This window comes from Staurois parvus, unplaced genomic scaffold (genome assembly GCF_062004578.1).
Source record: "Staurois parvus isolate SC_StPar_1 unplaced genomic scaffold, SC_StPar_1.0 ptg000240l, whole genome shotgun sequence".
In the NCBI taxonomy this organism is placed as follows: domain Eukaryota; kingdom Metazoa; phylum Chordata; class Amphibia; order Anura; family Ranidae; genus Staurois; species Staurois parvus.
The window spans coordinates 38-27,040 of NW_028318036.1; the positions used below are offsets into that span (position 1 = coordinate 38).

General features: G+C 44.2%; 1 protein-coding gene across 3 annotated transcripts in view; it reads left to right on the forward strand.

The window, feature by feature from the left end:
- Positions 1-325: 325 nt before the first annotated feature.
- Positions 326-27,003, forward strand: part of TRMT1L (tRNA methyltransferase 1L) — a 212,090-nt gene continuing 185,412 nt past the window's right edge. For 2 of the 3 annotated variants that reach the window (XM_089680315.1, XM_089680316.1), the window contains exons 1-4: positions 606-625; positions 8,523-8,636; positions 11,973-12,034; positions 14,215-14,347. In XM_089680315.1, the coding sequence (XP_089536441.1) occupies positions 11,981-12,034; positions 14,215-14,347 (187 nt within the window). In that variant the 5' untranslated portion in view covers positions 606-625; positions 8,523-8,636; positions 11,973-11,980. Of the gene's footprint in view, positions 443-562; positions 626-8,522; positions 8,637-11,972; positions 12,035-14,214; positions 14,348-27,003 lie in introns of those variants that run through there. The other variant, XM_089680317.1, reaches the window with a different exon arrangement.

Consider the following 27,003-nt stretch of genomic DNA (forward strand, 5'->3'; position numbering starts at 1 on the left):
AGTATGCAGTTACTCACAGGACAAAGAAAAAATAAATAAACAGTTGCTATAGAAAAGGCAAGAATTTAATACTGCAGCTAAATGCAGCCGCATGTGAATGCAAATAATTCCAGATTAATGCAGTGTACAAAAGCCAGGAGCCCTGTGCCAGGAGTGTTTGGATTTTCAGAATAAAAAAAACATGCATTTACAAGCAGCAGAACAACCACCAATGTGAAAGAGGCCTTAGACATGAATATATTTGTTTGAAATTCTTAAGTCTTTTTGGTTGGAGAGAAATATTTTTTAGTGTGTAAGGCTTCTTTTACTTTTTTTTTTTTTTTTTTTTTACAATTTTCCGCAGGAGAAACCTCATTAAATGATGAACTATGCAACCAAGAGTTGGACACTCAGGATAGAGATGAGAAGCCCACAGAAGATCCAGTAGAGCAAGAAGACACAGGTTGAGGTCATTTTAATACTTCTAAATATCATTTTGATGACATGCCAAACTGTTTTTGTAAGATTGTAAAATGTTTTTCACTTCTGGTACTTTTAACAATCTTCTCTGTCCTGTTTTCAGGAAAGCACAAATCTATTCAGAAAGAGTTATCCCACCTTGAGGATTTAGCTAATCAAGCTGATGGTATGTCTGATCAAGGAGCATATGATAGAAAAAATAATTTAGCAGAGGTTGGGCACTGTTTTTAATAATTTATTTCAAAACAATCAGATTTAGAAATATATAGTAGGTAATGGAAGTTATTAGGAAAGCTTGACTTTTCCTGCAAAAGCTTAGCTTGGCCCAACCTCCTACATCTTCTGTTCAGTACTGTTGTCCATTTATTGTGGCATCATTGACCAGTTAGCAAATGGGAGTGTGTGGAGATATGAGGAGATTAGGCCTGACTTTTAAAAGATAGGTTGACATTATTATTATTATACAGTATTTATGTAGCGCTAAAAGGTTTGCTCAGCGCTGTACATTATAGTGGGGGACAGAACATGAGACATTACAGTAACAAAACAAAACATGAGGGATTCAAGGGCCCTGCTCTTTCGAGCTTACAATCTAGGAGGGAGGGGATAGTGGTACAGGAGGAAGTGGCTTTGGGGGATGAAGTGGTAGGAGGAGTGGCGAAGATTGGCTGTTAGGTGCGGGCGGGGTAGGCTTCCCTGAAGAGATGGGTTTTCAGGGTGCGCCTAAAGGTGAGGAGGGTAGGTGACAGTCTGATGGATTGGGGTAGTGAGTTCCAGAGGATGGGGGAAGTCCTGGAGATGTCCTGCAGTCGGGCATGGGAGGAGGAGACCAGGAAGCTATAAAGTAGGAGGTCTTGTGAGGAGCGAAGATTACGGGTAGGGTGGTATTTGGGTATCAGGTCGGTGAGGTAGTTTGGGGCAGCATTATGAATGGCTTTGTATGTCTGTGTTAATAGTTTGAATTTAATGCGTTGAGAAGTGGAGGGAATGACAGAGGGGGGTGGCAGAAGCGGAGCGGTTGGTAAGGTGGATGAGTCTGGCCGCTGAGTTCAGGATAGACTGAAGCGTGGATAGTCTGCAATGAGGTAGGCCGGTGAGAAGGGAGTTGAAGTAGTCCAGACGTGAGATAATAAGGAAGTGAATGAGTTGTTTAGTAGTGCCTGAGGTTAGAAACGAACGTATTTTGGAGATGTGGAGCCTGCATGAGTTTGCCAACGATTGGACATGGGGTTGGAAGGACAGGTTTGAGTCTAGAGAGACACCTAGGACTTTGGCTTGCGGGGTGGGACTGATGGTGGCATTGTTGGTCGTGATGGAGAGGGTGGGGGGGGGCACGGGCTGGGGGGAATATCAGGAGCTCGGTTTTGGAAAGGTTCAATTTGAGGAAATGGAGCGACATCCAGTCTGATATGTCGTTCAGTAGGTGGGTGATACGGGCGGAGACTGAAGGGGTGAGGCAAGGGGTGGAGAGGTAAATTTGCCGGTCATCGGCGTGGAGGTGATAGTTGAAGCCGTGGGAGTGTATCAGTATGCCGAGGGAGGAGGTATAGATGGAGAAGAGAAGAGGACCGAGCCTTGGGGGACCCCAACAGAGGGGGAGAGAGGGGGAGGTGGTAGCGTTATAGGTAACGATGAAGGAGCGTTGGGATAGATAGGAGGCTAGCCAGGAGAGAGCGGAGTCTCTGATGCCGAGGGAGTGTAGTTTATTAAGGAGGAGGGGGTGGTCGACTGTGTCGAAGGCCGCTGAAAGGTTGAGGATTAAGAGGACTGAGTAGTGGCCATTAGTTTTGGCAGTTAGCAGGTCATTAGTGATTTTGAGTAGGGCGGTTTTGGTGGAGTGTAGGGGACGGAAGCCAGACTGTAGTGGATCGAGGAGGTTGTTGTCAGTGAGGTGGGCGCTTAGACGATTGTAGACTAAGCGCTCAAGGAGCTTGGAAGTAAATGGCAGCAGGGAGATGGGTCTAAGGTTGTTCAGGTCGGTGGGGTCCAGGGAGGGTTTTTTGAGTATGGGGGTGATGTGCGCGTGCTTTAGGGGAGAGGGAAATGCACCAGTAGAGGGAGAGATTGAAGATGTGGGTGAGGGAGCGTAGGATGAAGGAGGAGGGTGACCGGAGGACTTGTGTGGGGACAGGGTCAAGGGGACAGGGTCAAGGGGACAAGTGGTGAGGCGGGCTTCTGAGAAGAGCTTAGTGACCTCCTCAGTGGTAGCAAGGCTGAAGGAGCGGAGTGTTGGGGAGGATATAGTGTGCGGGACGTTAGGTGTGGTGGGGGGTAGGGCGGTTGCAAGGTCAGAGGAGGGGAGAGTTGGTGGGGTTATGGTGGGAGGGAGGCTAGGTGGGGAGGTAGGTTGAGCATTGGCAATGTCCTTACGGATTGCGTCGATCTTATTTTGGAAGTTATTGGCAATCTTGTGGGCGGTGAGTGAGGTACTGAGTGGAGGTGGGGGGGAGAGAGCAGGGATTTGAAAGTGGAGAAGAGCCGGCGAGGACAGGTGGAGAGGGTGTTGATGAGGGTTACGAAGCAGGCTTGTTTGGCGGCATGGAGGGAGGAGGTGTAGGTAAGGAAGGTGTAGGTAAGGAAGGCGGATTTGTAGAGGGAGAATGCTCGAGGGGATCTAGTTTTGCACCATAATCGCTCCAGCGCAAGACTGCCTCGTTTAAGATTTTTATTGTGGTCGTTCTGCCAGGGTTGAAGCGGTCAGGGTCTGATGCTACGTGTGGTTAGGGGTGCTAAGGAGTCTAAGGCAGCTGACAGTGAGTCGTTGTACGCAGTAGTGGCCAGGTCAAGGCATGACAGTGGAAGGATACTGTCATACAGACAGTCAGCTGGAGAGGGGCCGGGTTCAGGTTGCGGAGGTTATGGCTGGTGATGGTTTGACATTTGGGGGAGGAGGCGTTCTAGGACAGGGAGACGGAGAACGTAATGAGGTTGTGGTCAGAGAGAGGGAAAGGGGTGTTTGTGAGGTTGTGGAGGGTGCAGAGATGGGAGAAAACGAGGTCCAGGGTGTTCCCATTGTTGTGGGTGGAGGACTGTGTGCACTGTGTGAGTGCAAAAGAATAGGTTAAGTGGAGGAGTTGGGATGTAGCCGGATTGTTGACATTGATAGGGATATTGAAGTCTCCAAGGATGATGGTGGGTAGCTCAGAGGAGAGGAAGAAGGGCAGCCAGGCGGAAAAGTCGTCAAGGAAGCTGGATATTGGTCCAGGAGGCCAATAGATTACTGCAATCCTCAGAGGGGTGGGAGAGAAGAGTCGGATGCAGTGGGCCGCGAAGGAAAAGGTTAGAGAGGTGACGAGCACGCCGACCCCACCACCTCTACGGCCGCTCGATCTGGGTGAATGGGACCAGACGAGACCTCCATAGGAGAGTGCCGCAGGGGAGGCGGAGTCAGTGGCTTGGATCCAGGTTTCGGTGACTGCTAGGAGGTTGAGGGAGTAGGAGATAAAGAGGTCATGGATGGCGGTGAGCTTGTTGCAAACCGATCGGGCATTCAGGAGTGCAACCGAGAGTGGAGGGATGGATGCGGGGAGGAGGGGGACAGGTATAAGGTTGACGGGGTTGCTGCAGTTCGTGGGGGTAGGAGGGTGCCTAGTGGGTGAGTGAGGTGGTGAAGGACCAGTGTTTGGGGAAATATCCCCAGAGGTTAGGAGAAGAAGTGGTGTGAGGAAAGTAACATGGGAGCGGGATGTACACGAGTGCACATGCCTTCCAGGCCTGGTGTTTGGGTCAGCAGGAGGTGATGAGAGCAGTAGTAGGGAGATGGTAGCAGTGATGGTGAGATGTACAAGTTTTGGGGTGGAGCAGAGCGGTAAAGAAATGAGATTTTGGGAACACAAAGTGATATGAAGAGGAGGAGTAGAGGGGACATATTAAAAAGGTACTCGGAGTGGCACTCTGATTTGTAAGATACAGTCAGGTCCATAAATATTGGGACATCGACACAATTCTAACATTTTTGGCTCTATACACCACCACAATGGATTTGAAATGAAACGAACAAGATGTGCTTTAACTGCAGACTGTCAGCTTTCATTTGAGGGTATTTACATCCAAATCAGGTGAACAGTGTAGGAATTACAACAGTTTGCATATGTGCCTCCCACTTGTTAAGGGACCAAAAGTAATGGGACAGAATAATCATAAATCAAACTTTCACTTTTTAATAAATGGTTGCAATTCCTTTGTAGTCAATTACAGCCTGAAGTCTGGAATGCATAGAGATCACCAGACGCTGGGTTTCATCCCTGGTGATGCTCTGCCAGGCCTCTACTGCAACTGTCTTCAGTTCCTGCTTGTTCTTGAGGCATTTTCCCTTCAGATTTGTCTTCAGCAAGTGAAATGCATGCTCAATCGGATTCAGGTCAGGTGATTGACTTGGCCATTGCATAACATTCCACTTCTTTCCCTTAAAAAACTCTTTGGTTGCTTTTGCAGTATGCTTTGGGTCATTGTCCATCTACACTGTGAAGCAGCGTTCAATGAGTTCTGAAGCATTTGGCTGAATATGAGCCGATAATATTGCCCGAAACACTTCAGAATTCATCCTGCTGCTTTTGTCAGCAGTCACATCATCAATAAATACAAGAGAACCAGTTCCATTGGCAGCCATACATGCCCACGCCATGACACTACCACCACCATGCTTCACTGATGAGGTGGTATGCTTAGGATCATGAGCAGTTCCTTTCCTTCTCCATACTCTTCTCTTCCCATCACTCTGGTACAAGTTGATCTTGGTCTCATCTGTCCATAGGATGTTGTTCCAGAAGTGTGAAGGCTTTTTTAGATGTCGTTTGGCAAACTCTAATCTGGCCTTCCTGTTTTTTAGGCTCACCAATGGTTTACATCTTGTGGTGAACCCTCTGTATTCACTCTGGTGAAGTCTTCTCTTGATTGTTGACTTTGACACACATACACCTACCCCCTGGAGAGTGTTCTTGATCTGGCCAACTGTTGTGAAGGGTGTTTTCTTCACCAAGGAAAGAATTCTTCGGTCATCCACCACAGTTGTTTACCGTGGTCTTCCGGGTCTTTTGGTGTTGCTGAGCTCACGGGGGAGTTCCTTCTTTTTAAGAATGTTCCAAACAGTTGTTTTGGCCACGCCTAATGTTTTTGCTATCTCTCCGATGGGTTTGTTTTGTTTTTTCAGCCTAATGATGGCTTGCTTCACTGATAATGACAGCTCTTTGGATCTCATCTTGAGAGTAGACCGCAACAGATTAAAAAATGCAAATAGCACACTTGAAATGAACTCTGGACCTTTTATCTGCTCATTGTAATTGGGATAATGAGGGCATAACACACACCTGGCCATGGAACAGCTGAGAAGCCAATTCTCCCATTACTTTTGGTCCCTTAACAAGTGGGAGGCACATATGCAAACTGTTGTAATTCCTACACCATTCACCTGATTTGGATGTAAATACCCTCAAAATAAAGCTGACAGTCTGCAGTTAAAGCACATCTTGTTAGTTTCATTTCAAACAAATTGTGGCGGTGTATAGAGCCAAAAATGTTAGAATTGTGTCGATGTCCCAAAATTTTCACTTAAGGTACCTTTACACAAGCATGAATTATTGACCTGTTGCAGCAGAGTAGCAAGGCCATTTCAAATATTGATAGGATGGGTGGGAAAGCCATCAACAAACAATCTTTTACTGCATACTATTCTATGATGATTTTGTTCATTATATTTTCCATTCACATCATGCATGTACTGTATGTGTGCACACACACACACACACACTTGGACACAGGCACAATTTTATTTTTATTCAGGTATTGACCAATACATATTCAAGCTATAGTTAGTTTGAGGGTATGTACATTCAAATTGGAGGAAGGGTTTAGGAATTACAGCTCTTAAGAGTATGAACCAATAAATCCCACAGTGTAGCGCTAGCACAAAACTAAATCATAGTGAAACACAAACAGAGATCAGCGAACATGCTGGAAATGTCTTTTTCCCATCTCTAGTCATGTGACCTGACTAGAGATGGGAAGAAGACACTTCCAGCGTGTTCGCTGATCTCTGTTTGTGTTTCACTATGATCCTGGGAGATGCTTGCTGATAGCTGGTTGGAGGCTGGAGACGTATACCACCATTGAGGGGAAGCCTGGGAAGAGTCTGTCCTTGTAGAATCTGTTGATCATCAAAGCGAGCTGGCCCTTTGGGGTCTATGTAAGGAGGTTAGGGGGTATTCCGGCCACTGGAGGATTATCACCTGTTGATCACCTACACATTACTACAACTGCATGAGAGTGAAGTTGGAGCACTACCATATGTGTTGTTGTTTTTGGGACTTTTTACAGTATTTGTTTGCAGTTGGTTTTGTACACTTATTAGTGGCATTTCACTTATTTGTGTGTATGGATGACACTTCACTATGTGCACTTTATATATTCCCAATGAGAGGGAATTCACGTCTTACACTTAATTTATTAACTTTCATATATTTATTTATATGTGGATCCCTCTGATGTGGATGTCAGGGGGATTGATCATTGTGCACTAATATTGCATTTATTTGTTTATTATTCACCATTTATTATTTAGTTTTGTGCTAGCGCTACACTGTGGGATTTATTGGTTCATACACTTATTGGGCATAAGGTTAGTGTCAGCAGCTTTAGGGATAGGACTCCATTTAGGCGCAGGAGGATCCTCTTTATATTTTCGAAGCCTCCCCCCCTTTTTTCTAGGGACCAACAGTAATTGGACAATTGAATAAAAATCTGTTTCATGGCCAGGTGTGGGCTACTCTTCCTTATTTCTTTATCAATTAAGCATAAAAGTTCTTGAGTTGATTCTAAGTGTGGTATTTGCATTTGGAATCTATTGCTGTGAACCTACATCATGCGTTCAAAGGAGCTGTCCAAGCAAGCGAAACAGGCCATTACAGCCTGGACATGGATACAAAGGGAAACTCATAGGAAACCACAAGACAAATACTTGCTGTTCTGGAAAAAAGACAGTGTGGTTGTTTTGAAGGAGCACAGTATGATGACACTTGAACAAAAATGAGCTGCATGGTCAAGGTGCCAGCAAGAAGCCTTTACTGCATCAATGACACAAAAAGGCCTGGTTAGGCATGTCAAGGTGTTGTCAGGCATATTTTAACTGGGCTTTTTTTGTGGCATTGGTGCAGTAAAAGCTTCTTTCTGGCACCTCGACCAAACAGCTCATTTTTGTTCAAGTATCACTGTATTGTACTCCTTAAAAACAACCACACCATCTTTTTCCAGAGCAGCCTGTATTTTTTTTGAGGTTGCCTGTGGGTTTTTCTTTGAATCCCAGACAATTCTTCTTTCAGTTATGGCTGCAATTTTTCTTGGTCTACCTGACTTAGGCTTGGTATCAAGAGTTCCCCGAACTTTTCACTTCTTAATTGGTGATATAACAGTACTGATTGGCATATTCAAGGCTTTGGACATCTTTTTATGTCCTTTTCCATCTTTATAAAGTTCCATTACATTGTTACGCAGGACTCTTGACAGTTCTTTTCTGATCCCCATGGCTCAGTATCTAGCCTAGTCAGTGCTTCCATGTAAGAGCTAACAAACTCATTGACTATTTATACACTGACACTAATTGCAATTTAAAAAGCCACAGATGTGGGACATTAACCTCTAATTGGCATTTTAACCCTTGTGTGTCTGTACCAAGGCCAAACATTCCAGAATATGTAAACTTTTGATCATGGCCATTTGGGTGATTTCTGTTGTTTTATTCCAGGTACTTATATAGCTTTGTCAATTTACATAGCGCTTTACATATATATTGTACATTCACATCAGTCCCTAACCCTCAAGAAGCGTACAATCTAAGGTTATCATTATGATTTAAGAAGGAGCCAAACAACTATTGGATAAAAAATGGCTTCATATGATCATCATCCTTCAATAAAATAGCATTTTTTGGCATGATCAGTCATATTTTCAATATCAATGCCAAAATTTCACAATTTCTGCCAGGGTATGCAAACATTTGAGCACAACTGTATATATGGATGCACGCGCGTGCTTGGTTTGGCTTTTAATCATCACTGTGATCTTTTTTTCAGGTCTGAAGAAGCCATGTCCGCTGTGTCCAGAAGACATATTTAGGTCTTGTCATATCAATAAGCTTCTGAGACACCTGCAGAACTTGCATTGGAAAGTCTCTGTTGAATTTGAAGGTTTGTTAGCTGAAATTAATTACTTAAATGGCAGTAAATACAGGAATTGCTACAGACAGCTGTATAGATTAGGATTTGGTGAGAAAAATGGTTTGGAAATGAGCAATCCTATTAGGGTGACTAGAAGAAAAAAAAACTCCCTAGTAAAACATATTCATTAATTTAAATTGTATTTATTAATTCATTAAACTGATTTATCCAAGTTGTAAAGTACAGGACACAGGTAAAGTTTTCCTAAACCTTGGATTACAGGCTTGCACCTTCAGGTGATTGGGCTTTGGCAAAGCTTTTCTAGTACACTCCCACTAGTCACCACCCCTATAACCCCATCCCACTATGAGTTTTCAGTTTTGTGCTAAGGTGATGGATCTGTCACAGGGAAATCACTCTTGGCATAATTTGTTGATTTCTTTATTTTATTTTCAGATTTCTCAATCAGCCTCCTCGTTCTCTTTTAAATCCACAGACAAAAGTAGTCCATCCAAACTGGCGTAGCCTCTGTAAAACCTTGCAAGCTGTACCCAGACTCCATGCTGTGGGGAGGACCTGTAATGTTGCCTCAGACACTGGATTCTGCACTGACGAGTCGGTCTGAGCTCAGCCATTCATTGGCAGCTTTGTATTCTGTGAATAAATACAAAGTTTCCTATGGCTGAGTCGGAGACCGCGACATCAGCCCGCCTCTCCAGCTCTGCATTTTTGCACGTGTGAGTTGGGAAGTCTATGTCTCACAGTCGAAACCCAGCACTGTGTAGTTGATGCTACATACAATTCATAATTGACTACTGTAACTCCCTCCTCACTGGCCTACCTCATTGCAGACTATCCCCACTCCAGTCCATCATGAATGCTGCTGCCAGACTCATTCACCTTACTAACTGCTCTGTATCTGCCACCTCTCTCTGCCAATCCCTCCACTGGCTTCAAATTGCCCAGCGGATAAAATTCAAAACACTGACGTATAAAGCCGTTCATAACACTGCCCCTAACTACATCACCGACCTTGTCTTTAAATACCACCCAAACCATACTCTCCGCTCCTCTCAAGACCTCCTACTCTCTAGCTCCCTTGTCTTCTCCTCCCATGCTCGTCTCCAGGATTTCTTACAGGCTTCACCCATCCTCTGGAACTCCCTACCCCAAGCTATCAGGCTACTCTGCTCACTTTTAGGCGCACTCTGAAAACTCATCTCTTCAGGGAAGCCTACCCTGGCTAACTACTGGAATCCCCTACTCCCCCAACCACTCCATCCTCCACAGCTAATTACCTCTTGTACCACTATCCCCTCCCTCCTAGATTGTAAGCTCCAAGGAGCAGGGCCCTCTAATCCCTCTTGTATTGAACTGTATTGTTACTGTACTGTCTCCCTCCATAATGTAAAGCGCTGAGCAAACTGTTGGTGCTATATAAGTCCTGTATAATAATAATAATAATAATACAGCGCTTAGAGCCAGTGTAGCACTTTGTAAAAGAAATAGTTTGTTTAGACCTGCTTGGTCCAAATATATTTAAAGTCACAGAAAACCTGGAGGTCAGCTTTAAAGCTCCAAGCTTTCTTCACCTACTGCAATCAGTGTAGAGCTTCAGTGAGAGGGAAGGAAGGAGGGCATGTGATGTAGGTTCTGTCTCTGCCAGCATTCTCCCTTCCACAATCGGTGACTCTGCCTGAACATGGATCTCAATATTTCTAGAAGGTGAGAACGAGCTGACGATTTTACATCATGTCCTGCTAGAAGATAGTTATAGAGGATACTGAATAAAATGTGTTTTTAGGTGCTCAAAGACTACAGAACAATACATTTATATACAATTTTAATAAAATTAGTTTGTAAAAACACATATTTAACAATATGCTTAAATACTGTGCAATTGTCATGATTCCCTCCTTGTTTAGGAATTCCCATGTGTGGTATCAAAACAATTTTTATTCAGACAGGAACAGACTGCTTATCTATACAGCACTCGTATCCTTATCACGGGCAGGGGCGGACTGACCATTTGGAAACTCGGCACTGCCCGAGGTCAGTAGGGGGCCCCATGAGATGCCCCTGGTACCTTTTTCATAGGCTTTTTTGAGTTTGGGCAAGGACACAAGGGCCCCATGATCCCCTATTGCCCGTGGGCCCCATGAGTTGTCAGTCCGCCCCTGATCACGGGCTTCATGTTAAGGCAAGCGGGGAATCCCATGATAAGGATTCAGTATCCTATAATTATGAACCCCAATCTTGCCTTCTGGCAACAGCCATGTGTGTTCTCTACTGACTGAAGATAGCCCACAGTGGATGTTCAGTAAATATATTCAAAATTTCTGTGCGTTTTTTTTTTGGGGGGGGTGGGGGAGCTGTTGAGTAGCTTAGATTAATAGAGGCTTAACGAACTAATGTATGGGCAGCCCTTAGAAGTCTGTTCAGCTACCTTGTGCAAGCACAATGCTCCTCAGCATAAAGGAAAGGAAACACAGCAAGAATAATGTGCTTCTGAGGGTTCCTGGAGGGACAAGTTTGGCCTAAGCTCTGTTTTAATTTATTGTAAGAGTTAGGGAGAGCTAGGGGAAGGTGTTATAGAATTTTTGACGATATTTCTAGATTCTGTGTTTTAAGTTTTTATTATTGCTACAGTTAGTTTTGTATGTAATCTTTTCAGTAAAAGACAGGGTCTGGTGCAGGCGTACTAATAAACTAAAGTTAATTTAAAAACCATTTAACATTTTGCAATGGTTATTTCAAATTTTGAAAGAAATGTACTGCTTTTATTCCTTACAATTTTGAAATGTAAATGTTGAAGCAAACATATTAAAGCGGAGCTCAACCCATCAATTTAATGGTTTCAAAAAAATGTGCTGTCACATTTGCTTGTACACCTAACCAAACTGCCAAACTATCAAATGGCTGGTGTCTTAACTGATCACATGTGCAGCACCATTGCAATTGCAGAACAAACAGATTAAGATGGCATCTTCCTTGCCTAGAAAGGATAGGAGGTTTTAGTTCTGCTTTAGGTTTGAGTTAGTACTGTATATTATTATTATGTTTTTTTTTTCGTAGCTCACCAATAATTTTGTATAGCTCCACAGGTATTTGAAATGCATGGCAGAATAGCCAATTTTCCCAGCTGTGCATATGTAAGATTACCTGGAAAACACACTGCTGGAAGGCCTGATTTTGGGAACATGGGTGCATACTGGCCCCTTGCAGGAGTTTAGAGCTGTTAGTGCTGATTGACAGTTGTTTCTTTAATTTAATCTTAATAGTTATGGAGTAATTAATTTAACCCCAACCCTAATGTAATGTTGCTGATTTTTTCATTCATTAAATATTAACTGTTTGTCTTTTCAGGCTACAGAATGTGCATTTGTTGTTTACCCTGCTTGCAAAATACATCACAAAATGAAAATGAGGTATTTCTCTTAGAGTAGATATATTTAAGTTAAATATGTTAATTAAAGTGGAACTGCATTGTATCTGAGCGCCACAGACAAAAACTGAGATTTAATTCATTAATATTTAAAGCAAACTCCCCCATACATCCATGTATCCTTTATTTTGTTGAGAAATCACTTAGAAAACCTCCCCCGGGCATTTTTGGCAATTGCCATCTTGAGTAAGGGCATATGATTTATCTAGTGTTTACTTCCTAGAATCCATCTGCCCTTAGCTCAAGCATTGGCTGAGCTGAGAACCTTCCCTCCCCTCCTGAAGACTCCTGGGATGTGTGACATCATTTCCCTAGGCATGGAAACCATGAAGTAACTGAAGAAATATATAAAAAAGTTTAAAACAATAAATATGATATACTTTCCTATCCGCTCACTAATGCGAGCAGCTTAATGATTAAAAATAGTCAATATTGACTGAGAGAGTGAAGTTTCACTACAATGTAAAATATGTCTAAAAGCCTGCAGTCACCCAGCGCATATAGCACTCTGTTCTGATGAGATCTCTACTGCTATTAAGAAATAAAAGCACAATTTTATTTGTCAGTGCAGGATATAGCTGCTTCCTAAGCTGAAGTAAAAATGGACATTCCTGTGGGGGAGGTACAGTCAGTATTAAAGCCACCTCTCCCTCTCTATTTCTCACTGGGTCTCTTTCCACACAACCCCCCCCTCCCCCAGCCCATTTTCCCCAAATGACCTGTCACTGGGTGCAGGAGAGGATACAGGCCCCTCCAGGAAACTCAATGCAGATGGCATTCCTTCATTTAGTGAAGAAAATATTCTTCCACCCACTTTTCATGGTACACACTAAATCATCCTGTGAAGGTAATTCAAATCAGCTGAGTTGTGCTGTGTTCACTTTACTTCTGTGTACAGTGCAGTAGTAGGAATATCCTTTGAATTTTGAGAGCTTGTGAGTGTATTTTAGTGCTTACCCCTGTAGGAGCTGCTTTTTCGTGGGTTCCTTGCTTCTCTGTCCATGACTCTGCTAGTAACACCATGCAATCTGACATATCTGGTTGAGTAGGGAATATTTATTCCAGATACATATGCAGTACCTCAATGGCAAAAGAGATGTGAAACAATGCTACAAACATTTGCAATATATTCATTGCTGTAATTGAACTAAGTGAACAGTAGAAAGAAATATACTATAAAAAATAAACAATAGATGTAGAGCGTAATCATTTTTTCTATTCTGCTGGCCATCTTTTTGAGGCCCAACTTTATGTTGGAGCACTCAGGGTAAAGTCCCTTTTTAAGCACTGATTAAAAAACAGGCTCTGTGATACTTTCAGTTTTACTTGTCCCTCTTTTGTCTTTTTTGGGGCTTTCCCCAACTCCTGTTTTAGCAGATGACCTCCCTCTGTTTACTCTGGGAAGAACAACCGGTCCGTGTTTGCAGAGTCCTTCTTCTAGATCAGGCAATGGGCTCAACCAGCATCTGTGGCGCTCTCTGATTTCCCAGAATATTTGTTACTATGCCTCTCTCCCGCTAAGGTGTAGTGGGGAGCGAGCGAGCGAGTGGTCTTCTAGCAGCCCAGTGTAAATTCAGTCCCTGTGAACAGCCTCTGCACTTTTTTTTTTTTAACCTCAGGCTGGGAAAACCAACAGGAATCCTCCTGTCCTCTAAACCCCAGTGTCTCTTGGGATCTGCAGTTTTCTCCTTTCAGGCCACCTCATTCTATGTAGAACTATGTATCTCTCACTCCCCTTTGCATTCCTATTGGGCATAGGGTGGGCTTAACAGCGGCTGCTTCATTTCCACATTAAGACTCGTCCTGTAGTGGTGCCTGGGAAAAATGTCTTTTCTGCTGCTCAGGCACAGAATCTGTTTCTGCCAGTGCTGCAGACTGGGCTGCAAATAGTATACTGTTTGATTGGTCTAATCAGGACACTAGTGGCTAAAAGATGGATCTTCTGGGATGTTAGAGATTCCTTAGGTTGCTTGCAACCACCAGTAATTTCCTTTTCACAGTCTTATACTATTTTTATTGTTTTTGTTTTTTTTTTTGCAATGTGTTTGCCATAAATTCTACAAGATAAAAAAAAAATATCAGTCCTATTTTGTTGCACCTCAAAATTAAATGTTCATTGTCTTTTGTGATTTGCAATAACTGTGCTCTGTTGCTGTCTTGCAGTGGCCCAGTAAAACTAGCGCTCACTACCATTGTATCATCTGTTCTGCAACTGTTGCTCGAAGAAGAACAGAAATGATAAGGCACATCAAACGCCATGTTGAGAAAGGGGAAACTAAAGTAATGCCCTCAGCTGGTAAGTGATTTGCCTGTTAGTGCATTGTATCTGTATTTCAGGGGAGGGGAAGGATAAAGTGGGTAGGAAAAGGGAAAGACAAGTGTGTGGAGGAGGGGCAGGGATGCGCAAATCATATTGCTCAATGTCCAGGACGTACAGTTCCAGGCACTGGGCAGGAGGGGTTTTTTTACATTTAGACTTCAATGCAAAATCGCCCCCATAGACTTTAATGCAAAAACGTCTCCCGTAGACTTCATTGCAAAAACTCTTGTCAATAGCAATCCTATGTAAACTTATCTCCGCATGCCATTCTACTCTATTACTTATGAGTTTGGAACGCACCGCTACAAACTCTCACAGTACCCTTTTGTAATGACACTTAAAAAGCAATGTGTGATCGCATCTGTGTGAACCACCTCAATAGTAACATGTGATATATAGCCTGTCATGCGAATCTGTGCATTTGAAAACGCATCCAGAATCGCATATACATGAACCTGGGCAGCTCCATTCATACATCTGCCTTTTGGGATTGTGGCAGAATCGCTGCAATTCTACCCGCAATCACAAAACAATTGGAATTGGGAAACTTTGTAGATGAAAAAGCAAACAATACTAAAAAACACACTCTGTTCACATGACATTGCCAAGAACTGGGAGGAATGCACCTGCTTTGTAGAGGACAGTTATAGTCACCCTTATCCATCTAGCAACTGAACTTTTAGGTGACCGGAGACTGTTTGGCCACTGAAAATTATCATATGATAACTAGATCTTCAGAAGTCTTTTGTAGATTCCAGATATTGTAAGATGCATATATGGGCATCTAAATAATGAAAAGTCTTTTCTCTGTCATATTTGGGGTTTTCACAAAGTGCAGGTAACAACATGATTATGTATGGGGGGGTAACAAGCGCTAGGTCATAAATAGGTAAGCAGCTAGCATAAAGGTATAACCTCAGAACCTCACATCAATAATCTAAATACAATATGCAACGCTGAGATGATAACTGTAAAAGGATGTAAAAGGATAATATAATAATAAAAATAACAATAGCAACAAATGTGCTGTGAAGCGCTCGGGTATATACACCCTGTTCCAAATTATTATGTAAATTTTATATTTTTCTCATTTGCCTAAATAATTGATGTAAATAACAGTCAGCATACCGTATTTTTCGCCGTATAAGACGCACTTTTTCTTCCCCAAAACTGGGGGGGAAATGTCAGTGCGTCTTATAAGGCGAATATGGAGCGGCCGGTCCGGTATTTCCACCGCGGCCGTGTCAGAATACCGGGCCGGCTGCTCAGCTCTGCAGCGGGACCTTACCTGTTCCTCTATCCAGCGGCGTGCTGTCTTCAAGGCTTCTGTAGTGTGGGCACTGGGCATGACAGCCGGGTGCCAAGTGCGCATGCGCAAGAATCTGTGCTTTTTGTGAATGGTAAGGCGGTACCTGGGACACATGACAGATCCCAGAAGCCGCTGGACCAATCACAAAGCGCAAGTGCTTCTCGCTCATGCGCACTGGGCACCCGGCTGTCATGCCGAGCGCCATTACAGAAGCCGGGAAGACAGCGCGCTGCTGGATCGAGGAACAGGTAAGATCAAAGAACAACTCTGCGGAAGTAAGAGCGGGTACCTGTCAAATTCAGGTACCCGCTCCCCACCTCCCCAAAGGTCAGCAGTCATCTGTACTGTCCGCAGTCTCTGGTCATCCCTGTGCTGTCCGCAGTCTCTGGTCATCCCTGTGCTGTCCGCAGTCTCTGGTCATCCCTGTGCTGTCCGCAGTCTCTGGTCATCCCTGTGCTGTCCGCAGTCTCTGGTCATCCCTGTGCTGTCCGCAGTCTCTGGTCATCCCTGTGCTGTCCGCAGTCTCTGGTCATCCCTGTGCTGTCCGCAGTCTCTGGTCATCCCTGTGCTGTCCGCAGTCTCTGGTCATCCCTGTGCTGTCCGCAGTCTCTGGTCATCCCTGTGCTGTCCGCAGTCTCTGGTCATCCCTGTGCTGTCCGCAGTCTCTGGTCATCCCTGTGCTGTCCGCAGTCTCTGGTCATCCCTGTGCTGTCCGCAGTCTCTGGTCATCCCTGTGCTGTCCGCAGTCTCTGGTCATCCCTGTGCTGTCCGCAGTCTCTGGTCATCCCTGTGCTGTCCGCAGTCTCTGGTCATCCCTGTGCTGTCCGCGGTCTCTGGTCATCCCTGTGCTGTCCGCGGTCTCTGGTCATCCCTGTGCTGTCCGCGGTCTCTGGTCATCCCTGTGCTGTCCGCAGTCTCTGGTCATCCCTGTGCTGTCCGCAGTCTCTGGTCATCCCTGTGCTGTCCGCAGTCTCTGGTCATCCCTGTGCTGTCCGCAGTCTCTGGTCATCCCTGTGCTGTCCGCAGTCTCTGGTCATCTCCTGTACTGTGTCTGCAGTCCATTAGTTCAGAATTTTTTTTCCTGTTTTCTGCCTCTAAAACCTTGGTGCGTCTTATGGTCAGGTGCGTCTTATACGGCGAAAAATACGGTAATTCTCATGTTATCAACTATTAAGAGTACAATTCAAATTTTATTGAACAAACCTCCTAATGATAACAGTATTTTTTTTTAAACATAAACTTACAATGCACTGTTCCAAATTATTAAGCACAGTAAGTTTCAAATTGCTTTATAGGTTGTAAAGAACTGAAAATTGTCATTTGTTGTGTTTGCAGCATATTTACTGAAATCAAAAGCTATTTCAATCAAACTTTTAACAACATTTTAACTTTTTAAACATTTTAACAGGTCACGTTACATTTTAACATAGGACCCCTTATTTGATAGCAGCTTCACAAGTCTTGCATCCATTGAACTTGTGAGTTTTTGGACAGTTTCTGCTTGAATTTGTTTGCAAGATGTCAGAATAGCCTCCCAGAGCTGCTGTTTGGATGTAAACTGCCTCCCACCCTCATAGATCTTTTGCTTGAGGATGCGCCAAAGGTTCTGAATAGGATTGAGGTCAGGGGAGGATGGAGGCCACAGCATGACTTTCTCTCCTTTTATCCCCATAGCAGCCATTGATGCAGAGGTATTCTTTGCAGCATGAGATGGTGCATTGTCATGCATGAAGATGATTTTATTACGGAAAGCATAGTTCTTCCTTCTGTACCAGGGAAGAAAGTGTTCAGTCATAAACTCCACATACTTTGCAGAGGTCATCTTTACACCTTCTGGGACCCTAAAGGGGCCGACCAGCTCTGTTCCCATGATTCCGGCCCAATACATGACTCCACCACCGCCTTGCTGACGTCGCAGCCTTGTTGGAACAGGGTGGCCATCCACCAACCATCCACTACTCCATCCATCTGGACCATCCAGGGTTTCACGGCACTCATCAGTGAACAGGACTGTTTGAAAATTTAGTCTTCATGTATTTTTCTGCCCAATGCAGCCATTTCTGCTTGTGAGCATTGGTTAGTGGTGGCCGAATAGAAGGTTTATGCACAGTTGCAAGACTCTGGAGGACTCTACACCTTGATGTTCGTGGGACTCCAGAGGCACCAGCAGCTTCAAATATCTGTTTGCTGCTATGTAATGGTATTTTAGCAGATGCTCTCTTGATCCGATACATGGATCTGGCAGAAATCTTCCTCAATGTGCCTTTATCTGCACAAACCCGTCTGTGCTCTGAATCGGCCACACATCTCTTAATAGTGCGATGATCATGCTTAAGTTTTCGTGACATATCTAATGTTTTCATACCTCGTCCAAGGCATTGAACTATTTCACTCTTTTCGGCAGCAGAGAGATCCTTTTTCTTCCCCATATTGCTTGAATATGGTGCTCTGCTTAATAATGTGGAACACCCTCCTTTAGTAGTTTTTCCTTAAATTGGGCTCACCTGCCAATCTAATTGTCACAGGTGTCCGAGATTGTTTTCAGTGATCAAAAGAGCCCTGAGACACAATGCCATCCAGGAATTAAACTGAAAAACAAAATATTTAATCTTTGTGACACTTAAATAGAATTTGCATAATAATTTGGAACAGGGTGTATATAGATGAGTGAGATGTCTATGAATGACGTTTAAAAGTGACATGATAGATAAAACACCAATAAATTGTAAATCAAAGTCCAAATGTAAAATGACAGGTGAATTCCGGGACTCCAGTGATAGTAAAATAAGTATGTACTGCACAAACCAGATAACTCAAATGCGCATTAATTTGCGCTATCGGACCACTCCTGGTCGTCTGGATCTGGGAAGGTGAGGGTCACAAGATCATCTGGCAAACCATCGAAAAACAGGCAATCTATGTGTCATCACTCTCCAGGTGTCAAGGAATACTCCTCTATCCAGCAAGGGGAGATCACAGAAATAAGCTTCCTTCCAGCAGGGGGCCTCTGAAAGTTATATGGAACACAAATGGAATCCACCTTGAGGGGGGATCTGAAGTATTATGCGATCAAAGATGGCCGCCGGTCCCCCACGTGACCTGTGTGGCGTGACGTCACCGGCTAGGCTCCACCCTGACGTGTTTCGTGCCCGTGCACGTTGGCAAAGGGAGCGTGCCTAAGCTGGCCGATTCCTTATATAGTGTATCGCGCAGTTGTGTTTGTTGACGCCATATTTGCCCGCTCGCGCATGCGCGAAGTCAACGGGAGCGGCCATTTTCTTGGTTGTTCACAGACAACTGAGGAACCCGACGGACACAGATGAACAAGTGTACTGTCTGGGCTATAAAATACAAGATACTTCTTACATGGTAATTCCACCTTTAAATAGACCATACAAAGAGGGTACAGATTGTAGAATTCGGAAAGGAGGATAAAAAAGGCAATTAGAGAGTAAGGTTAATCACCTCAATTTTGTTGTAGCCAAACACCCATTCAGGTGAAATCTAGGTTCTAAACGGGATAAAGCTGATATGTATGGGACTACCAATACTAGAATTCCCACTTCATTGTCTAGTTCCTATGTTGCTGTGAACAAACTGATAATATATAAATAGCATTGCATGGTAAAACTAATTCGCTATAAGTCAGATATATAAATATATAAAAGGTAAACATTAACCACCTCCCGTCCGGCCGCTGTTTTTAAACGGCAGGACAGGACACCTCCAGGAGCGGGTTGCCGTTTCTGAACGGCACCTTGTATCTGAGGCTCGTGCGCGGCTCCTAGAGCGCGAGCGCGATGATCGCCGAGTCCGACGGACACGGTGGATTACGTGAAATGGTATGGGACCAATGAAATTGGTCCCATACCATGTGATCAGCTGTGTCCAATAAGGACACATCTTAAGTGTAAACAAAAGCCGCATGGTGCGGCTTCCGCCTCCTTCTCCTCACACGGAGTTGTCTGTGAGAGGAGAAAGAGCGAAGAATAGGTAGTAGCCAACTGCCCTCCACCTCAGTGACACCTGATTGCCCCTAAAGTGTCCCTGATCGCCCACAAGTGTCCCTGATCGCCCCAACAAGTGTCCCTGATCGCCCCAACGAGTGTCCCTGATCGCCCCAACGAGTGTCCCTGATCGCCCCAACGAGTGTCCCTGATCGCCCCAACGAGTGTCCCTGATCGCCCCAACGAGTGTCCCTGATCGCCCCAACGAGTGTCCCTGATCGCCCACAAGTGTCCCTGATCGCCCAACAAGTGGCCCAGCAGTGTCCCTGATTGTCAGTGTCCCTGATCGCCACATAGTGGCCCAGCAGTGTCCCTGATTGTCAGTGTCCCTGATCGCCACATAGTGGCCCAGCAGTGTTCCTGATTGCCACAGTGTCCCTGATCGTCGCAGTGTTCCTGATCGCCACACAAGTGGCCAAGCAGTGTCCCTGATCGTCACACAAGTGGCCCAGCAGTATCGCTGCAGTGGCCAAGCAGTGTCCCTGATCGCCGCACAAGTGGTCCAGCAGTGTCCCTGATCGCCGCACAAGTGGTCCAGCAGTGTCCCTGATCGCCGCAGTGTCCCTGATTGCCGCACAAGTGGTCCAGCAGTGTCCCTGATCGCCGCAGTGTCCCTGATTGCCGCAGTGGCCCTGATCACCACACAAGTGGCCCAGCAGTGTCCCTGATCGCCACACAAGTGGCCCAGCAGTGTCCCTGATCACCACACAAGTGGCCAGCAGTGTCCCTGATCGCCGGACAAGTGGTCCAGCAGTGCCCCTGATCACCGCAGTGTCCCTGATCACCGCAGTTGCCCAGCAGTGTTTCTGATCGCCACACAAGTGGCCCAGCAGTGTCCTGATCATCGCAGTGGCCCAGCAGTGTCCATGGTCGCCGCACAAGTGGTCCAGCAGTGTCCCTGATCGCCACAGTGTCCCTGATTGCCGCACAAGTGGTCCAGCAGTGTCCCTGATTGCCGCACAAGTGGCCCAGCAGTGTCCCTGATCACTGCAGTGGCCCAGAAGCGTCCCTGATCACCGCAGTGTCCCTGATTGCCGCACAAGTGGTCCAGCAGTGTCCCTGATTGCCGCAGTGACCCTGATTGCCGCAGTGGCCCAGCAGTGTCCCTGACCACCACACAATTGGCCCAGCAGTGTCCCTGATCACCGCATTGGCCCAGCAGTGTCCCTGATCGCCACACAATTGGCCCAGCAGTGTCCCTGATCGCCGGACAAGTGGCCCAGCAGTGCCCCTGATCACCGCAGTGTCCCTGATCACCGCAGTAGTCCAGCAGTGTTTCTGATCGCCACACAAGTGGCCCAGCAGTGTCCTGATCATCGCAGTGGCCCAGCAGTGTCCCTGATCGCCGCAGAAGTGGTCCAGCAGTGTCTCTGATCACCACACAAGTGGCCAGCAGTGTCCCTGATCGCCGGACAAGTGGTCCAGCAGTGCCCCTGATCACTGCAGTGTCCCTGATCACCGCAGTTGCCCAGCAGTGTTTCTGATCGCCACACAAGTGGCCCAGCAGTGTCCTGATCATCGCAGTGGCCCAGCAGTGTCCACGGTCGCCGCACAAGTGTTCCAGCAGTGTCCCTGATCGCCACAGTGTCCCTGATTGCCGCAGTGGCCCAGCAGTGTCCCTGATTGCCACACAAGTTGCCCAGCAGTGTCCCTGATCACCGCAGTGGCCCAGCAGTGTCCCTGATCACCGCTGTGGCCCAGCAGTGTCCCTGATTGCCACACAAGTGGCCCAGCAGTGTCCCTGATCACAGCAGTGGCCCAGCAGTGTCCCTGATCGCTGCACAAGTGGTCCAGCAGTGTCCCTGATCACCATACAGTGGCCCAAACAGTGTCCCTGACCAACTTACAGTGTGCCTGTTCATACAGTGTCCCTGATCTCTGCCACACCAGTGGATCCTGTTCACTGCCATCGTCTGTGAGGAGAGAGATCCAGTACAGCTAACTGTGAGTAATTTTCAGCCTTTGCACAGAGTTTTTTCCAAAACAGCAATAGGTAGTTAAGAAATTAGATGTGTGATTTTTGCCCTTAGAACGCTAACAGGTGCTTATTGGATGTTGAACCCCTCTATGTGGTCAGACTGTGAAAAAGTCTCACACATTTGGTATCGCCATATTCAGCAGGAGTTAAAGAATGCGTTTTGAGGTATCATTTTAAGTATGCCTATGCTGTGTAATAGAAATATCTCATAGATTGACAACTTTGCGTAAAAAAAATACATTTTCATTTTCTTTTCACATTTTCCAAAAACATGTGGCAAAAAATGAAGTCTTCAGAGGACTCCCCATGCCTCTTAAAACATACCTTGAGGTGTTTTCTTTCGAAAATGGGGTCTTTTTGTGGGTAATTCAATTGTCCTGGTGCTCCAGGACCTCCAAAACTGTGATAGACAGTCAAGAAATTAAATGTATAATTTTTGCCCCTAGAACGCCTAAGGGTGCTTATTGGATGTGGGGCCCTTCTATGTGGTTAGGCTGTGAAAAAGTTTTACACATGTGGTATCGCCATACTCAGGATGAGTAGCAGAATGTGTTTTGGGGTTTAATTGCAAGTATGCCAATGCCGTGTGAGAGAAAGAACTTGTTAAATGACTACTTTGTGGGAAAAAAAAAGAATTTGTTTACTTTCATCAATTCCTTAAAAAATTGGCAAAAAATGACAACTTCAAAAAACTCCCCATGCCTCTCATTAAATACCTCAGACTGTCTACTTTCCAAAAAGGGGTAGTTTGGAGGGTATTTGTACTGTCCTGGCATTTTAGGGCCCCAAGAAATTATATAGGTAGTCCGTACATCAGGATTGATACATTTTCAAATATATCAAATATATATACCGTGGTCTGTGGACTCTATAACTTTCACAAAGACTAAATAATACACACTGATTTGGGTTATGTCTACCAAAAAAATGTAGCACAATGGATTTTGGCCTAAATTTATGAAGAAAGTATATTTATTTGCAAAATTTAGTATCAAATACTAAGAAAAACATGTTTTTTTTCAGAATTTTCAGTCTTTTTTCATTTTTCTAGCAAAAAATAAAAACCCCAGTGATGATTAAATACCACCAAATTAAAGCTCTATTTGTTTGAAAAAAATGATAATAATTTCATTTAGATACAGTGTTGTATGCCTGAGTAATTGTCATTCACAATGTGAGAGCGCTGAAAGCTGAAAATTGGCCTGGACAGGAAGGGGGTAAAAGTGTCCGGACAGGAAGTGGTTAAAGATCTCTACCATTAGCAATATAAACATATCAAACAACAAATATAATTGAAAACCATAATCAATATGATATAAAACAGATGTGAGATAATTAAAAACATATTCATCAATTGTATAAATCATACCAATATCTATCTATCTATCTATGTGTGTGTGTATGTATGTATGTATATATGTGTGTATATATATATATATATATAAAATATGGTTAAAATGAAACTCGGATCCTGCTTGTATGCTCAAAAAGCAGCCACTGCCATGGTGAAAGGTATAGCAGGCTGCAAGGTACATAATATAAAAAAGGATAAATATTAATGTAAACTATTAAAAATGACCACCACGTGTGGTTACTTATGACAACTGAGCATTATAATGTCAGCTAAAAGCTGAAAATGAAAATCTATATCTCTAAATCTGGAATCCAAAAATACATATGGGTAAAAATAAAGAAAAAATGTAGACTAAACATAGGTGATGAGAAACAGTAAAAGACCGATGATTATGCATGACCCCATAAAAACATAAAAATCATAAAAACGGGATGCATAAAACACTAAAACTAACTATCAATAAAACAATTAATGTCAAGGTCTACATTTAAACCTAGTGGGAACAGAGGACGCAGCACAACAATCTATTTAGTTTCTAACTTGGAGACAGCTCTTCGTTTAAAAATCCTTCTCCAGTTTTGTTTAATAATATCGATGCCTGTAAATTTTAGGCAGAATTCCTGTTATGAAATTCCCGATCATGCATCAAAAGGGAATGTTCTTTGTATCCTTTTTTAATATTGTACAAATGTTCCCTTAGTCTATCCCAGAGCCTTCCTGTGGTCCTTTCCACATACTGCTTACCACAAGAGCATTCCAGAAGGTACACCACATGTGTATTATAACATGTTATAACGGACTGAATATCATATGTTCTCATGGTAGTGTTAGAACAAAAAGTCTTGGCTGGTCTCTTATGTATTCCATTGTTTACACATAACATACACCTGTTACAAGGAAAAAAACCATTATACCCAAAGTTGAAGGTCAATGGTCTAGGGGGGGTTCACTACATTAGGAGCTAGAGAAAGTCTCAATGGAGGATGCTTTGCGATAAGTAATTTCTGGGTGGTCTAGTATCATTTTCCCTAATACCGGATCATTTTTTAAAATCGGCCGGGTTTTCTTAATAATTTTTGCTACCTCTTTATACTGCATACTAAAATTAGTGATGGACAGAATCTCAATAGGAGATCATTCCTCATTCCTATTGACATTACCAACTTCTTTAATTTCATTATCAAGATGTATACCATTATGACCTTTTTCTAAAAATCTCATTTTTAAAATACTGGCCTGAGAAATTAAGTCTTCCATTCTGTCACAATTTCTCCTAATGCGTAAAAATTGACCTCTTGGAATATTGTTGAACCACTTCAGGTGATGGCAAATGTCAAGTGGAATAAAACTTTCTATCAGTTGTCTTAAATAATGTCTTCGTAAAAATCCCAGTACCATCATTAAAAAGCGCAAGATCCAAAAAGTTCTTTTCATTAAAATCCTATTGATATGTTAACTGCTTCAGCCCCAGCCACTGCATAAAAATGGTTGCTGGGCAAAACCACGTTTTAAAACGTGGTTTTGCAAAACCGGTAGGGGGCGTGCGCCCGCCCTACCTGTCCCGCAGGTCTCAGCCGCCGGATCACGGCTGGTCTTTACCGGCCATTTCCCCGCGATTAGTGGTGATCGCTGACAGAGAGCAGGGCTGCATTGTTTACACACAGCCCTGCTATCTGTCAGTTGCCTGTCAGCTCCTGACAAGCTGAAGAGGGAGAGAAGAGTTTCTCTCTCCCGATCAGCCTGCCCTGTCCAGCACACACCCCCGCCCCCTAGTAAAACACTCCCCTCACACAGTTAACCCTAAAAAATGTTAACCCCTTCCTCCCCAGTGCCATTAGTACAGTGGGTATATATATATAAAGAATAAGGTAAGTGAGCGCAAACTAGCAGGATAAGCAGCTGACATACAGGGTAATCCTCAGTACCTTAAACGTGAAATATATCAAACATGGGGTATGCAGCGCTAGAAGTAAATATCAAACCAAGAAGGTGTCACCATATACAGTGACAATAATATCGGACATGGATTGTTCATATGATATATCGAGAAGACAAATGGATGTAATTCTATATTGTTCCAAATCCAGCTCGATAGAATGGAAAAATAGTGCGGTTATGCGCTTACCACAAATACATACAATATAGACATTGTATGTAAATCCTCAGCAACAGGACATCATGGTCTGGTCAGCAGCATGAGCAGCATGTGGTCACATCAGGACATCAGGGTCCAGTCAGCAGCATGAGTAGTATCCGGTTACCAAAGCGGGTATTCAGGGATGGTGGTGCACACCTTTTTAGGGGTCCTTTCAGACTCACCAGTAGGTCCAACGCTGTCCAGGCATCCAATGAATCCTTATTCCAGATCACCACCTTGCAGAGCTCATTAAAAACGAGCCAGGAGGCAAGAAGGTATCAATGGTGAAATACGTTTATTCAGAGTAAAAATAAGCAAAATAAAAGGAAGGAACTCACATCAGCCTAAACCGATAAATCCAGGTCTCACACATAGATTCCCTGGTGGCTAGTGGTTCCATCAGCATAAAGGACATACATCCAGGTCTGTTTTAAATGTCCCTGGTGGCTAGTGGTCTTATCAATAGAACAATATATAACCAGATTCTCAGCCACCCAGGTCTGGTATAAAGATTTCCCTGGTGGTTAGTGGTTCCCTGGTGGTGTAGGCGTGAATTGGGTGGATCCCCTAACATGTTTCGAGCGAACACTCGTTTTGAAAGGGGTAGATCCAGCCCATAGACACCGATTTGAAATAGCTGCGGCCGTGCATGGAACAATATAGAATTACATTCATTTGTCTTCTCGATATATCATATGAACAATCCATGTCCGATATTATTGTCCCTGTATATGGTGACACCTTCTTGGTTTGATATTTACTTCTAGCGCTGCATACCCCATGTTTGATATATTCCATTAGTACAGTGTCAGTGTTTTTTTTGTTTTTTGTTTTTTTTACTGATCACTGTATTGGTGTCACTGGGGATGTCAGTGACCCCAAGTCAGTTTCCCCCCAGTGTCAAAATGTCCGCCGCAGTCCTGCCATAAGTCGCTGATTGCCGCCATAAGTCGCTGATTGCCGCCATAAGTCGCTGATTGCCGCCATAAGTCGCTGATCGCCGCCATTATTAGTATAAAAAAAATTAAAAATCCCAGTATCTTTCCCGCCATTTGTAAACGTAACTTTCATGTAAACCAATTACAGAGACATGTCGCAGAATGCATTTTGGATGAAATTTGTGCCAAAATTAGATTTTTTAATTTTTTTTATTGGACATGTTTTATAACAAAAAGTCCAAAATATTGTTGTTTTTCCTCAAAATTGTCAGCCTTTTTTTTTTTTATAGTGCAAAAAATTAAAACCGCACAGGCGATCAAATACCACCGAAAAAAAGCTCAATTTGTGGGGAACAAAAGGATGTAAACTTAATTTGGGTGCAGTGTAGAATGACCGCGCAATTGTCAATTAAAGTAACGCAGCGCCGTAACACAAACCTCTTCTGTAACCGCTTCCTGACCACCCTACAGCAGAAATACTGCTACAGGGCGGCATGGGTACGCAAAATCACACATATATATGTGTGTGTGTGTGTGTGTGTATATGTGTGTGTGTATATATATATATATATATATGTATATGTGATTCACGCTCCCGTGGTTTTCACACCCCTCCCAGATAGCGTCAGATTGCCCGTCAGTACACCAGTCATCACATTTAACCCTTTGATTGCCAGGAGCACGCTCATGTGCAATAAGCCTCCATTGCTAGTATAGTGTCTGAACGTGTCCAATATCTTTGATCAGATCAGCACTATACCAGCACTCACATTAGTATAGCGTCCCCAAAAATGCAGTGTCAGCGGGATCAGCCCCGGCACCTGCCAGCACCTGTGTTTTAGCCCCTACACTTACCCCCCCCCCCCTTCTCCCCCAGCAAGTGCAGTGTCAGTAGGTCACTGTCACTTG